The sequence below is a fragment of the Rattus norvegicus genome, chromosome 10 (assembly GCF_021556685.1).
Source record: "Rattus norvegicus strain SHRSP/BbbUtx chromosome 10, alternate assembly SHRSP_T2T, whole genome shotgun sequence".
Taxonomy (NCBI): domain Eukaryota; kingdom Metazoa; phylum Chordata; class Mammalia; order Rodentia; family Muridae; genus Rattus; species Rattus norvegicus.
Genome location: NC_141543.1, coordinates 111,407,597 through 111,421,184, shown reverse-complemented (window position 1 = coordinate 111,421,184; position 13,588 = coordinate 111,407,597). Strand labels below are relative to the sequence as shown.

At 48.3% G+C, this 13,588-nt stretch overlaps 1 protein-coding gene across 3 annotated transcripts in view; it reads right to left on the bottom strand.

Annotated features, from left to right (window-relative positions):
* Rptor (regulatory associated protein of MTOR, complex 1) overlaps positions 1–13,588 on the bottom strand; it is a 298,642-nt gene that overhangs the window by 113,583 nt on the left and 171,471 nt on the right. For all 3 annotated transcript variants that reach the window (NM_001134499.2, XM_087571026.1, XM_087571028.1), the window contains 1 exon segment: positions 12,757–12,816. In NM_001134499.2, the coding sequence (NP_001127971.2) occupies positions 12,757–12,816 (60 nt within the window).

Genomic DNA, 13,588 nt, shown 5'->3' with positions numbered 1-13,588 from the left:
CCACAGTGCTTCGTCGAGTCAGGCAATGAACAACGCACAGGTCTCAGGGTTTATGGTTTCCCATGTCCCATGATATCTGACCATTCAAATTAGTCTTCTTGGAGAGTCAATAAAAAAGCTGTGCATGTGCTGAGAGGAGGTGGCAGTCAGCTCTCAGTTGTAACAGAGACACACACATACACACAAAGACACAGCAGCCACACCGTCCATCTTACCATCTGTCTCTTCATAAAGGTCTTACTCTCAAGAATTCATTTAAAACCTAGTTATCTTCCAGGGCCCCATCTCCAAATACTAGGGCAACAACTAAGAATTCTTAGGGCACATAATTCAGTTCACAGCATCCAGACCAGGGGGTGATAGAGACACGAGCAGAAAACCTACAAAAAAATGCCCGTGTGCATACTGAGGTAAAACAGTCAAAGCTGATGAGAGAACCCTTAAAGACAGTTACGGGAAAATATGCAAGGGAAGGAAGGTCACACATTCAGTATAGGTCAGAGCAGCCTTCTCGTCCCCCAAACCACAAATTGTCTGACTGACTGACTGACAGACAGACAGACAAGCATGGCGGTGGTAGACAGTAGCTAAGGCCTCCAAGGCACTGAGCTAGCAGGCAGGAAGTCTCTTTGAGTCAGTGTACAGATCTTCAAAGATCTCAGTGGACCACAGCAGCGTGCATAAGGGTAGCATGGGCTGAGGGTGGGTCAGTTAGAGGAACCTGAGATTTGTTTGAACATTCAACAGCATTAACAGGAGAAAGGGGGAGAGATATTCAAACCTTAGCAGCCACGGCTTTCCTCAGTCAGATGCAGGGAAACTGTGCAACAAGTCTCAGGAACAATCAATGCAGATGAGGGAACGGGCAGTGGCTAGCCATGGAGCACCCACAGCTTGCACTGTGCCTAACAACAAACCACAGAGTGTCTTCCCCATCACTGACCCTTGACAGCAGAGGGTGACTGCCAGCTTCATTGTTTACATTTGACACTTTACTAAGGTGTCAGACAGTTCAATAAAGTAAGAAAAAGAAACAAGAGCGGCAGACATTGGAAAACTATGTGCACCTGCAGAAGGCATAATTATAAACACAGGTCTATGGACTTACAATACAATGATCAGAACCCAGAAGAAAGTTTAGCGAGTTTAGAGGAAACAAGGCCACTCTACAAAATGTATCACATTTCTATACGCAACCACAGAATTAAAAACCCTCACACTAATAAAAGACTGCAAGACCTGTACCGTTAACATCACAAAGGACCCAGAGCAAAGTAGTCTTCAGGTGACAGTGAGCCCAGCCAATGAAGTCATTGCTAGGAAAGTGCTATAAGGCACAGTGAATAGCTATGTAACCAAGTCTGAGATAGCAGCAATCAGAGCAGGGAGTCAGCAGTGCTGAGGGGGTACACACAGAACCCGGGATGCAGAAGAAAACAAACTACAAAGCATCCTGAGATGAGTTTTTAAAACAGGCATACTGTACTGCTGGGTGTGTTGCTGGCATATGCCATTCATCCCAGCACTGGGAGGCAGAGGCAGGTAGATCTACGTGACTTTACGGTCCACCTGGTCTACAGAATGAGGTCAGGACATACACCAATATACAGAGAGGCATTGTCTCAAAATAAACAACACACAAGTACAGTGTGTTTATGGGTAAGATGACTGTACTATCAATCAGAACAAAGACTCCCCAGTCAAAGCTACAGCAGATTCTTATGCTAGAATGGATTCTAAAATGCTAAAATTTTTATGAAATACTTAGTTCTTCAACAAACAAGTCTTACAATATAGCTACGTTGGTCGACCCTGGTGCAGGCAAAGGGCAGAGACAGAGATCAGCAGAGAGGAGCTTCACCTCCATAAATCAGTCCGAGGTGTCGTGTGACCAGGGAGCAAATACCGCTTTCAGTCCATGATGCAGCCCAGATGATGGCCAGACAAGAAGGAGAACTTTAAACAGTGTTGCATAGAGTATACAAAAAGTAACCTAAGAGCATTAACCTGAACACAAATTAAAACTGCACAACTTTTAGGAAAAAAAGTCAACAGCCCTGGGGGATTAGGGCAGATGTTTTGTGTGGGACCCAGAATCACAAATAACAGAAGAGAAAGCTATGTCAGACAAAAGCACAAGGTACAGACACAGCTCTGACTGCTAACGTCCAAAATACAAAAGGACCCTTGAAGACACACAGGGTTTAAGGACTGGCATGATACTGAACACACAGCCATTTTTACAAAGGAATGTAAATCAACAGCAGGGACACGTAAGGGTGTCCGGCATACAGTGAATTTAAGTTCAAATCACAGCAGTGGTTAAGTATGTCCTCTGAAACCGCTGACCCTAAAATTGCAGGACACCGAGAGTTGACACAGACCGAGAGCTGTAGTACATTCACAAGGATGGTCCACCATGACAAAGAACAGCTAGGTAATTTCTTTACAACCACATTTCTACATGTGACTGGCTGTAGCATAACAGGCAGAGTGACTGACAGCAGCTGAAGCAAACTGACAAAGAATAGGATGTGACTCACAGTAAAAGAATGCAGCACCAATGCCAAGTCAGGGTGAAGCCAAAAGGCTCTACTGATCAAACTCCAGACACACAGGAGCTCTGCCTCCATGAAATTCTGGAAAAGCAACTCCAGCATATGGAAAGGCAGACCCGAAATGGCCTAGGCTTGGGGAGTCTGGAGGGCTAGTGGGGTAGGTGAAGTAAGAACACTGCAGACCTGCCCTGAGGGGAGCAGTGGTTCCAGGAGACCGTATACTGGCTGAAGCTTTTGAAAGCACAGGTAACTCTGGGTTTACTGATTGTCTCTTGATAATGCTGATCTAAAAACATGAAAACAAACACAGGGCGACCACAGCATTTCAAACAGGAGCCTTGTTTTCACCCCAGATCAGTACTCCCAAATGGGAAAGAAGGAGGGTCATCAGAAGGTATGAGGGCGTGGCTAATAAATGCAAGTGAACACTAACTCTGGAAGGTAACAGCACCACATACAGACAAAGCATAGAGACAACAGTGGTGTGTGCATGCATCGGGCACAGGCAAGAGCTGAGAAGAGACTAGCTTTCCCAGCCATGTGACTGCAGTGACAGGCAGCAGCTTTGCTGGGAGCCAACTCTTATGAAATAGAAGCTGTCCCTAGGAAGGCTGGCCAAGGGCTCAGGTGAGGCACACACTCTGCTTCACTGTGGCCTATTGTGCTCTGCCAGGCAGCCATGTTCACGGAGGAAACACTGCACTCGCCTTGAATGCACATTTGGTTTCCTTAGGACCAACCCCCTGAGCTGGGCAGAAGTGAAGTCTGTGCCGTAGAGAGAGGTTGATATGCACCACTGGGGCACGCAGGCCTTTGTTTTGATGTCACTGTGAAGGAAATGGAAGCAGCTCATGTTGGATTCAGCAGCCCCCTGGCAGCCATTCTCCAGTGCTCATCTGTGACATCACTCAGTGCTGGGCCTCTGTGTGGTGCATGAGAATGAACGGTGGCACTCCTTGTGGGTAGAAGTCGTGTGTCAAGCACAGAGGTGACTGCACTTCACCTGTCCTCTGCCTTTACAGGACTTGTGTAAGGTTGCCTGGGTGGGAATGACACACTGGAGGTGAGGCGATGGTTGGGGAAGGCCTCTAGGTGGCAAGCAGAGACGCAGTCTTCTGTTTTTAGTGTCCCAACACTCCCTCCCGCTACTGGCGTCTTCTGTACTGCTCAGGCCCTGGGCATCTGTTTCATTTAATCCACCCTAAACTGCCATCGGTGAGTTCTTACTCAAGGGAACGTGACCTGAGCATGCTGATCGACTGTCGTTTCTCAGTGGGACTGGTGATCCATGCATGCTGATTTTTTCTTTTCATAACTATGAACATCTGTTGCAGCTGCACTAGAAAGAAGCATACTTTACAAACCAAGCCTCTATCTTTTAATGCTTGGTAAAAACGAGTCCACACTGTGACTCTACCTGGACAGCAGAGTGAGTTACAACCATGACCCTAGGCCTGTGACAGAGAAGACAGTATACCTACTTTCCTGCCTGAGGGCATGGCAGGGCAGGGCAGGGCACAGCTCAGTGCGCGCTACAGCGTAGCCTGCTCTAGCGACCACTCAGATGACTCGCCCCTCTGCATCTTCGTTTTCTGGTTCTTTAAGAGTAGATGACAAAACTCACCCTCGAAGGTCCCTTTAGGAAGGAGACACCAAAAAAATCCTAAAGGGTCGGGCACATAGCAGGTACTCTGCAAATGTACCTTTAAAGGCTATAAAAACCATGCAGTTTCAAACCCAGACCCAAGCCCACCTCAGGGCAGTGGGCATCTAAAAGCTAAGTGGCCCTGTAGCCTCTGAAGAAGCAGCAGCAGCAGCAGCAGGAGGAGGAGCAACGATGGCAGCTGGCTGCTCCAGACACAGCCGCTAGCTCTTTAGGACGTGTTTACACAATCGATGTTAATCATGAATAATTTCTGTACACTCTGTGCCTCTAGTGATCGGAATACTAACTAAGAGCCACGCAGATCAGGTTCGGCCTCCGTAACATCCCTGGGGCTTTCTGAGAACCCTAATATTTCTAGCACTGTTTAAGCGTTTCATTACTTTGTTTCAGGGCTGAAAAATGTCCCTTAATTTGCAGGCATGGGTCTTGTTGCCATTCTCTCAGAGGACGTAGAATATAAATATGTACTGCGGCAGCAACGGCTTATTCATCAGGCAATAGGTGAGCAGATAATTAGAAGCAGTGGAGGGGCTCACGCAGGGTCAATTCTTCGTTTCTTCCCCACACAGCAGCTTAACAGAAAACAGGCCTTAGCTTTAAGGCCACTAGAGTGGGCGGAACACCCACATGCGCCTTGTGGTGTCTGCACGCAACTGCTAAGGCTACAGTGCAGCCACTCTGCTATCCCGAGGAATGAGATCTGGAGCATAGCAATAAGGCAACCTCTGGGATCTGAGCCCGGTCTCCACCACCTCCACCTGGCAGGTCTGCAGTGTGGAGCTCAATGCTTTCTCCAGTGATGGCAAAGACAGAGACAACACAACTTAGGGTAGATTTCTGACTGAAAGCAGAAAAGGTGTTGTCACACCCAATGTCATGAAGGTGATGAGAGAACCAGGTGGCCACGGCCACGCCAAGAGTGGCCATTGCCATCACTCTTGCTTGTATACATGAGGTCCTGGCTTCCATCCCAAACACCAAAAGAGAAAAAAGGCTAGTTTTCTAAGAGCACAGAAGGGGCTTGTGGAGCCTCCAGGGGCTCCTATGAACAGTTGCTGTTACAATCCTAGGGGCCACAGTTCAAGGCTCAGTGAGATGCCACCATGACAGCCAAGGCTCTCATCTGGAATCATTCAGGCCCCGGAGGCCTGGGCACATGGATGGTTGCTCAGAAAGTCTGAGTGGCAGGCAGGGCACATGAGCAGAGGACACACGTGCAAACCTTACTCAGCTGCCTACAGTGGGCTCCAGGGAGGAGTGCCCCGGTGGGGTGATGTCCATTCCCCTCTAGGATAAGGAAACAATGCAGGAGAGGCCTACTGCTCTCAGCCCACCTGGGCAGAGTAAACGGCATACTGGCCGGGTAGAACAGAACTGGCCCTGCTACTGTGACATAGGTGTTCCTAGCAGAAGGGACGCTGTGCCACATGGAGAGATGTATGCAAATGAATTTTCAGAATCCTTAAAAAGCCAGAGAAATCAATAGCAGATCTAACTAAAGCCCAGCTAATGCTGTGCTTATTTATGTGCTGCTAGGTTTCCCCGTTCACTTACCCCAGGGCTCACCAGGCCTCCGAGGTGCTGGTGCTCAGGGCTTCCCTCCCTTCACAGCCTCTCACTACCGTGCAGAGCTCAGGGTTCTGTTCAGGCTAAGGAGCAGCCACACAGCAAATGGACTCAGAAAGGACTGAGGGAGCCGCTCACTGCCGTTTGCGCTGATAACGGTGCTGAGACAGTGTAGTCCACCAACTAGTCTGGATCCAAGGTCAGCACGGTCAGGGACACATGGGAAGGCTCTCATGCTCTACATGTGATGACCACACTGCATGGGTAGAGCCCAAACCAAAGCCACCCAGGAACTCATGCAGCCCCGGAGCAAAAATGAGGACGGATCCCCTGTCAAGTGTGACACAAACGAGATCTGGAGAGCTCGCAGTGCCACCTCTGTGAGCAGGGCCATGTGACCACGCATGTCACCCAGCCAGCGACTCCCCTGACAGCTTTGTCAATATTGTGCAAATGTTTTTATTAAAAATCTCTCAACTATTCAAAAATTTATATATTCTGATATATTCCATGGTTCTCGAACCATCAGCTTTTATACATTTTTTAAGAGAACACTCATGCTGCCTGGATGGGGAGGCAGGGCTTTTGCTCCTTGGGATTTTGAGCATAGCCAGGAAGGCAGCTGGGGTAAACATGTATCCTTGGAATATCCTGCACAGACTCAGGCAGGATGACACTCTGTGTCAGACTGAAGCAGTTTAAGCGCTGACCATGCAGCAGAGCAACTGTTCTATGACCACCTCGCTACAGTGAGGTTCTCAAAGAGAGAAAACGATTTAGAGTTCTGGAGCTCTGGGTCTAGCTTGGCTCAGCTGGCACGGCGTAACATAGAAACAGGAAATGTGGAGGCCTGACCTGCAGAGACCATCCTTCCTGGTACCTTGGCAAGGGAAGTGGACTGACAGTCTAGAGAACACTCCAAGCACAGCGGAGCCTCAGGATTAAAATAAAGGAACTTGGCTCTGGGCTAGGGAATGCTGCCCTGTGGCATGCTGGTGACTAGTATGCAATGGGGGTACTGGAGAGATGTGTCCTCAGCCAACAGTCCCAATGCTCTGCCTTCACAGCTGTGCACAGATGCACCTCGAAGCAAGGGCGACTGCACGTGGGATCCAGAACAACCAAACCACCTCACAGAGACATTGGAGCCCTGCGTCTTCAGCAGAGGAGAGCAGTTCCAGTCACAACGTGTCCGAGGGCCTCATGGTTGTGATGTCCCCCCACTCTGTGTTACATTTCCTCTAATCCTCCAAAGCTTGCAGACATGAGGGTCTATGGTTTGGATATGCCTTGAGTGTGTCCCCAAAGTTTCAAGGGTTGACATTAACCCACATTGTGAGGTGCAAAGGGGATAAAAACTGAATCCATTGTATGCATGTGTTGTAGTGAAGAGCCCAGGGTTTTGTCCGTGTAGACAAGTGCTGGAGTACAGTATGTCAGAACCCAAAATGGCCTAATACAGGATGTAAGTCTGTACATGAATTAGAACATGAGAACAAGAACAAAAGCCTGGTTCTCTTCCACAGCCTGTGCCAGGCTACACACAGCTCTGCTTTGATGCCTCCTCCCTGGCAGTGGTGAGGGCAGCCAAGAAAGCTATGGTGGAAAGTTTGGTCAGAGCTTGGCGTCAAGTACTCCGCTGGCTGTGCAGTGGATCCCTGCGGACCAGGGAGGGTGCGGTGTGCGGTGCAGAGGTACACGGCCACAAAAGTACAGGCACTGCATAGACCCCACTGGCTATGGCAGGCACAGCAACAACACAAAACATAGCTGCAGGGCTGGGGATTTAGCTCAGTGGTAGAGCGCTTACCTAGGAAGTGCAAGGCCCTGGGTTCGGTCCCCAGCTCCAAAAAAAAGAACCAAAAAAAAAAAAAACCAAAACAAACAAACAAAAAAAAAAACCATAGCTGCGTCACTAGAGACTGCCCCAAGTGTAGCAGTCTTGCCAACTGTCCCACACATCTGCCATCGGTGGCACAAGAGCTCTTGAGCTACATCATGACACCATCCTTCCAGCAGGGCTGCCTGCACTGAGAGAGGTTCACACGCCAATCAGGATGCCCCACTGCACTCCACATACAGCCTACTGAGACACCAGGTAGGCAATGCAAAGACTCCTCCAGGAACAGTCCCAGGGGGCTGCAAGCTGTGGGACTTATGGGAACCAAAATGGGAATGTTCTGAGGAGACACCCAGATAATAATAGAGAGATGAAGTGAGGTCAGACAGGACTAATCATCAGAGGGTCCACTGCTTCGCTTCCTACTGTAAAGCCAAACCTTCTTATGGGACTGAAATACAACTGGGAAAGATCCTAAAACTCTTCCTTTTAAATGGCAGCATCCCTCAAGCAAACGGCAAAGGTGAGAGAATCACATCCTCTCAGAACGTGATCCAGTGGCTGTGGCTGGTGGCTTCCAGGGCTGTGCATCACGCTTCCTCTTAGAGTGGTGAAAATCTCAATTCTGGAATTTGTCTTGACATAAAAAAATAAGTATGAGTCGACCATTCCCACTGGATTTAACCTTTGCCAAGTCACAAAGGAGAGCAGCGAGATAAGAGTTTGAACTGCAAATGTTGATCTGTGCCTGTTTTAACGGAAATGGACTGTTCTCCATGACTCAGATCCAAGTCAACCTTAAACCTAAGCTCAGTGGAGACAGGCACTCCCTCTCGAGTCTTGTCAAGTCAATCTCAACAGTCTTTTTTCCTTGCATCTTCTCAGTTCTGCTTTCAAACTTCACAACTGGAGCTGGATTCACCGGTCACATGGATCCAACACTGCATGGTTGGACCTCAGTGTTTATTGGAAGCTCCTGCTTGTGCAGATAGCCCCGAGCTGGTACAAAATGGAGGACTCCCTTTCTCAGCAGGCCTTCTCTTCTCTGCCTGATCTTACCTAGAGGAGGACCCTGCACAAAGCTTCCTGCGAATCCAGCATAATTTAGCACACAGGTCCCATTCAGCCCTTCCTGCCATGATAATTAGGTGCTGTGTTATGACCAATCAGCCCTTTCCACCAGTAATCCCAAAACCGTCTGAGGAGAGTCACATAGCCTATAACCACATTACAGCCCAACTTCCTCTCTCCCAATAAGACCCTCTTCATGTAAATGAGGTATTCCCAGCACCTCCACCCTAGCCAATAATGTACACCAACCTTGGAAATCCTTATCCATTCCCCAACATCTACACAGCCCTTGTTCACCCAAGTAAACTCGAGCCGTCTCACTGAAGCTGATTCCAGAAGTTACTCCGTCATATACGCTGTCTGAACCCTGCCTACCCCTTCACCCTCTCAGGCTGCTGGCTGTGACCTCTGAGGAAGGGGAGGCCCACAAATGTCCATGCTCTCTCAGCACAGCTCCTCTCTGCTATGTGGCTTCTCAAGCCTGACGACCCTCATGACAATACATTAATTTCCTTTAACTTTAAAACAAAACAAAACAAAATAAAACAAAACAAAACAACAACAACAACAACAAATTGGCCACTGGAGAGGTGGTCAGGGGCTAAAGAGCACTTGCTGCTCTTACAGAGGACCTGCCTGTGACTTCAGTTCCAACAGGTCTGACCCCATTTCTGGAATCTGTCAGCACTAGCACTAGGCACCCATGTGGTGTACATACGTGCATGCAAGAAGCACACCTGAAATAAACTAAAAATCACACCTAGTGTTTTAGCATTGGTCCAACTCGATATCACCACTTGTCACAGAGGAGGAGGGGAGAGGAGGAGGAAGAGGTAGGGAGGAGGTAATCGGACCCTGTGAATTCACCTCCAGGCACCAAAGAGCTGGTTCTGCCAGCTGGGAAAGCAGTAGTATGAGGACAGGGTGGGTTGGGAGAAGGGCAAGCAGCAGGGCTAGGGTCCATCAGGAAAGCGATGCTTGATGCAGTGCTGGTCTTTCTGCCAGGGCAAGAGGATGCCCTGTCCTCACAGGGTGGTTCTAATAATGAGTGAAGAAGTACCTGCCCATGAAGCAGAAGCAACCACTTCCTATCCTAGGCTCTCATTTTCCCTGGGCTTTACTTCTTGTCTGGTCATCTATCTATGGGGCCACAGGTAGAACATCTCCTACTTACTGGTCCCTCGGTCACTCACCACAGTCCTGGCCTGACCATCCTGCTCTCCCATCCCATAGGTCTTTCTGTCTTTTCCAGAGTTCAACTTTTGAAGACTGGCTTCTGCAGCTGCGTGTGTGTGTGTGTGTGTGTGTGTGTGTGTGTGTGTGTGTGTGTGTGTGTGTGTACTGGGCAGATCTAGCACTGCACTGACTTATGTGTGTGTGTGTGTGTGTGTGTGTGTGTGTGTGTGTGTGTGTGTGTGTGTGTGTGTGTACTGGACAGATCTAGCACTGCACTGACTTACTCCCCAGCAATGAGACCCTTGTTACTTGTGGGTTCTCCTGGCCATGTGGTTCTGTTCTATCTTGGCTTTTTCTTCCTCTTTTTTTGTCCCCTTTTCTTTCTTGTTCTCCTCTCTCTGTCTCTTATATTAACCTATAAAATCCTGTACCTTTAGTTCTAGTGTTTCCTCCAGCCAGTGTTGCCAAGTCTTAAATTTATCTCTCTGGTATGTGTGAGGTCTTCTCTTTTCTTGCTGATAGCATTTTGGGATACTCAAGTAACATCATCTGAATATTCTGCAGGTTTCAGTCTTCTCTTTGTTTTAAAAACTGATTTATTTTATGTATAGGTGTGCCTCTGAGTGTTTGAATGTGTACCACACAAAAGCAGATGTCTACAGAGGTCAAAATAGGGCAGCTGATCATATGGAACTGGAGTTACAGGCAGTTTTGAGCTTGTGGGTGCTGGGAATAAGACCTGGGTCTTCTGCAAGAAAGAACGTCTTGTTAAGGACTGAGCCATCACCCCAGCCTCATTTTTGAAGGGTGAGGCCCCAGAAATAAAGCGGCTAGGTTACAGGGTCACTGTTATCTAGGTGGTCACATCCTGGAAAGAGATCCAGCACCACTCAGCCCTGTATCTCCAGAAAGGACCTGGGCCAAGGGTGGGGACACACCAGGAAGACTTTCTGAGGATTGCATAATCTGTGTTCTATAGCCCTTCCCAAACGAGACAGGCACAGATGGCAGGACTTTCTGGGGACCATGTGAATCAGCATTGCCTGGCCCTTGCCTGTGGCACTGACTGCTGGTCTCAGTTCAGTAATCATCTTGGTCCCTGATGACATGTGTACAACATTTGTGAGCATCAAGTACACATCAGATAGAAAGGGACATGTGCCCTTGTGTCACCATCCCACCCATGGGTCTATCACCACTTAGGATATTAAGAAAATCCACAGGTGTGTTCCTAGGTGACGCTCTTACACATTAAATGACAGCACTAGGTCACACTCTTACACACTAAACGACAGCACTAGTGCTTGCCATATTGTAACAGAAAGTGACATCTGAAGCCCCTGCCTCTTTCTACTGTGGCTGGACCAGGCCAACTGGCCATCTGTGTGTCTGACTACTGAGGACAGCTTGCTTAGCTCTTGAATGAAGACTCACCAATAGTTCTGAGGCCTGGCCTGCCCACCCCACTGTCTACCAGTACCCCACCCTGCTATGGATCGGGATGTGGCTTCTAAAGCATTGGTAAGACTAAGCCCTTCCATGTGCCCTGCCACCACACACTGACGAGTCGCTATTTTCCATGCTATCCGCCCTGTTTGTGAATGATGGAACCCGGAAGCTTAAACAAGGATTCAAAATCCAAGAGGAAACATTAGCCTCAAACGGTATATGCTGTCTTCATTGCATTCCGATGACTCTTAGACTGAGCTACTAATGCATTTTACATGCTACATTTTTGTAATAAATACAAAGCAAGTTTCTGTAATGCGTGTACACATGTGTGGGGGTGCATGTGGGCACACACACACACACACACACACACACACACACACGAGCGCCTTTGATGCTGTTGTTCCTTTGCCTGTTTCAAGCCCCTCCTTGTTATACAGCTGAAACTAGAGTTATTTTTCTTCTTTTATTGGGCAATGCTGGAGAATCAAATCCAGAGCTTTACAGACATCAACTGTGCCCCAATCCACATCCTCAATACTAGGGTCTTATGTTTCTTTATGCATTTATATTCAGAGTTTGTGACAATGGGAAATGCACTGTACTGTGTACTTTTCACTTACACTGGGTGTGGGAGACAGGCGCTCTTTCTGAAGCCACACTGTGGGCATACAGCAAGAGGAAGCCTGGCAGCCCGGCTCATGGCACAGGACCTTGAGCTGGTCCCTCACACACAGGGAAGGCACTTTTCTTGGGAGATCCATGGGGTACATTCGCTTTTCTCACCTACTTTGATACATTCAGGCCTTGAGCATTTTCACATGGGCCCATGTGTATCACAACTTGGAAAATAATTATCTAGCAAGGAACTTGGGAGATATAGGGCCTCCCCCACCCCCCTCACCACTGAGTTTTCCATACTTCTGACACAAGCCAGGGTGGAATCAAATGCAGGTCCAGTTCAGAGTCATTACAGACTATTTCAGAAGCAGAGAAATCAGAACGGGAGAGGACAGACTTCTTGGTGAACTTAGCAGGCTTCAAGCAAGAGGGAATAGAGGTTCTTCATTGAGCACCTCCTGGTTCTGCTTCTAGAATGGGTTTGCCCCAGAGTAACATGGCTGGAGGTAAAAGGTACAAACACTGAAACTAATGGAGGTTCAGACGGGCCCAGCGGGCAGCTGTGCTCTGCACCAGCGCAGTCTGCAGCGTTTTAAACATTCAAAGGAACTGAGCTTCTTGTCATTTCTCTTTTAACACTGCCCCATGTCCACTCCTCTAACAGCAAGCACTTGTGTAACCACCAGAGAACAAAGGATAGACCCACATGAAAGGGAGAAGCCCACGCCACATGAAGGGTTCTGAGGACACGAGCAGGAAGAGGAAGAGACTCAGATCCACGAAAGCACCAGGGCTCAGAGCTTACTTACTTTTCTATCAAATCCAGTGTGACTCCAGGCACCAGACTAACACACTTCTGCATGCAAAACCTGCAGAGACAGGAGAAAACATGAGAGGCATGAGGGGAGCACCAAACACGAGAACATCAGCAGTAAACACAGACTAAGAGTGGGGAGAGGGGCCATAAACAAGTACACTGCATCCTTAGTCCTGCAGTACTAGGTTCAGAAGCACTCCTCAATGTTGCCCACCAAGGCTGTATGACTGTGGAGCAGCACGCAGAGCCAGCAGGAGGAGGAAGTGGGTATGAGAAGTCAACGGAGCCTAGTCTCTGGAGAGTAACTCGGAGCTGAGATTCAAAGCAACACCCTGGCTAAGAACTGCCGTAGTGAGCAGGGCTCCCCACTCAGGCTCCGTTCCTATGGGATGAGAAACTGTGGGAGAGGAGACTGGGGGGAGGCAATGACTGGAATGTAGATAAATAAAATAATTTTTAAAAAAAGTGAGGGCGAAGAGTGGATCCCTGCCTTTAAGGTACACAAATGCCACTTCAAGAAGAGAAAGAAAGGGGCTGGGGATTTAGCTCAGTGGTAGAGCGCTTACCTAGGAAGCGCAAGGCCCTGGGTTTGGTCCCCAGCTCCGAAAAAAAGAACCAAAAAAAAAAAAAAAAAAAAAAAAAGAAGAGAAAGAAACAGATTCAATTATACTGTTTTAGTCATCACAAGTCAAAAGAGCCAGAGCTGAAAGACTTCTCATCTGTGGACAGATCCAACATCAAAAGCCAGAACAGAAATGTCAGGGCTTCGTCTAATTTGTGTGTGCTGACAGAAGGCAGGAAGCCATCTTTTTCCTCCTGTTAAA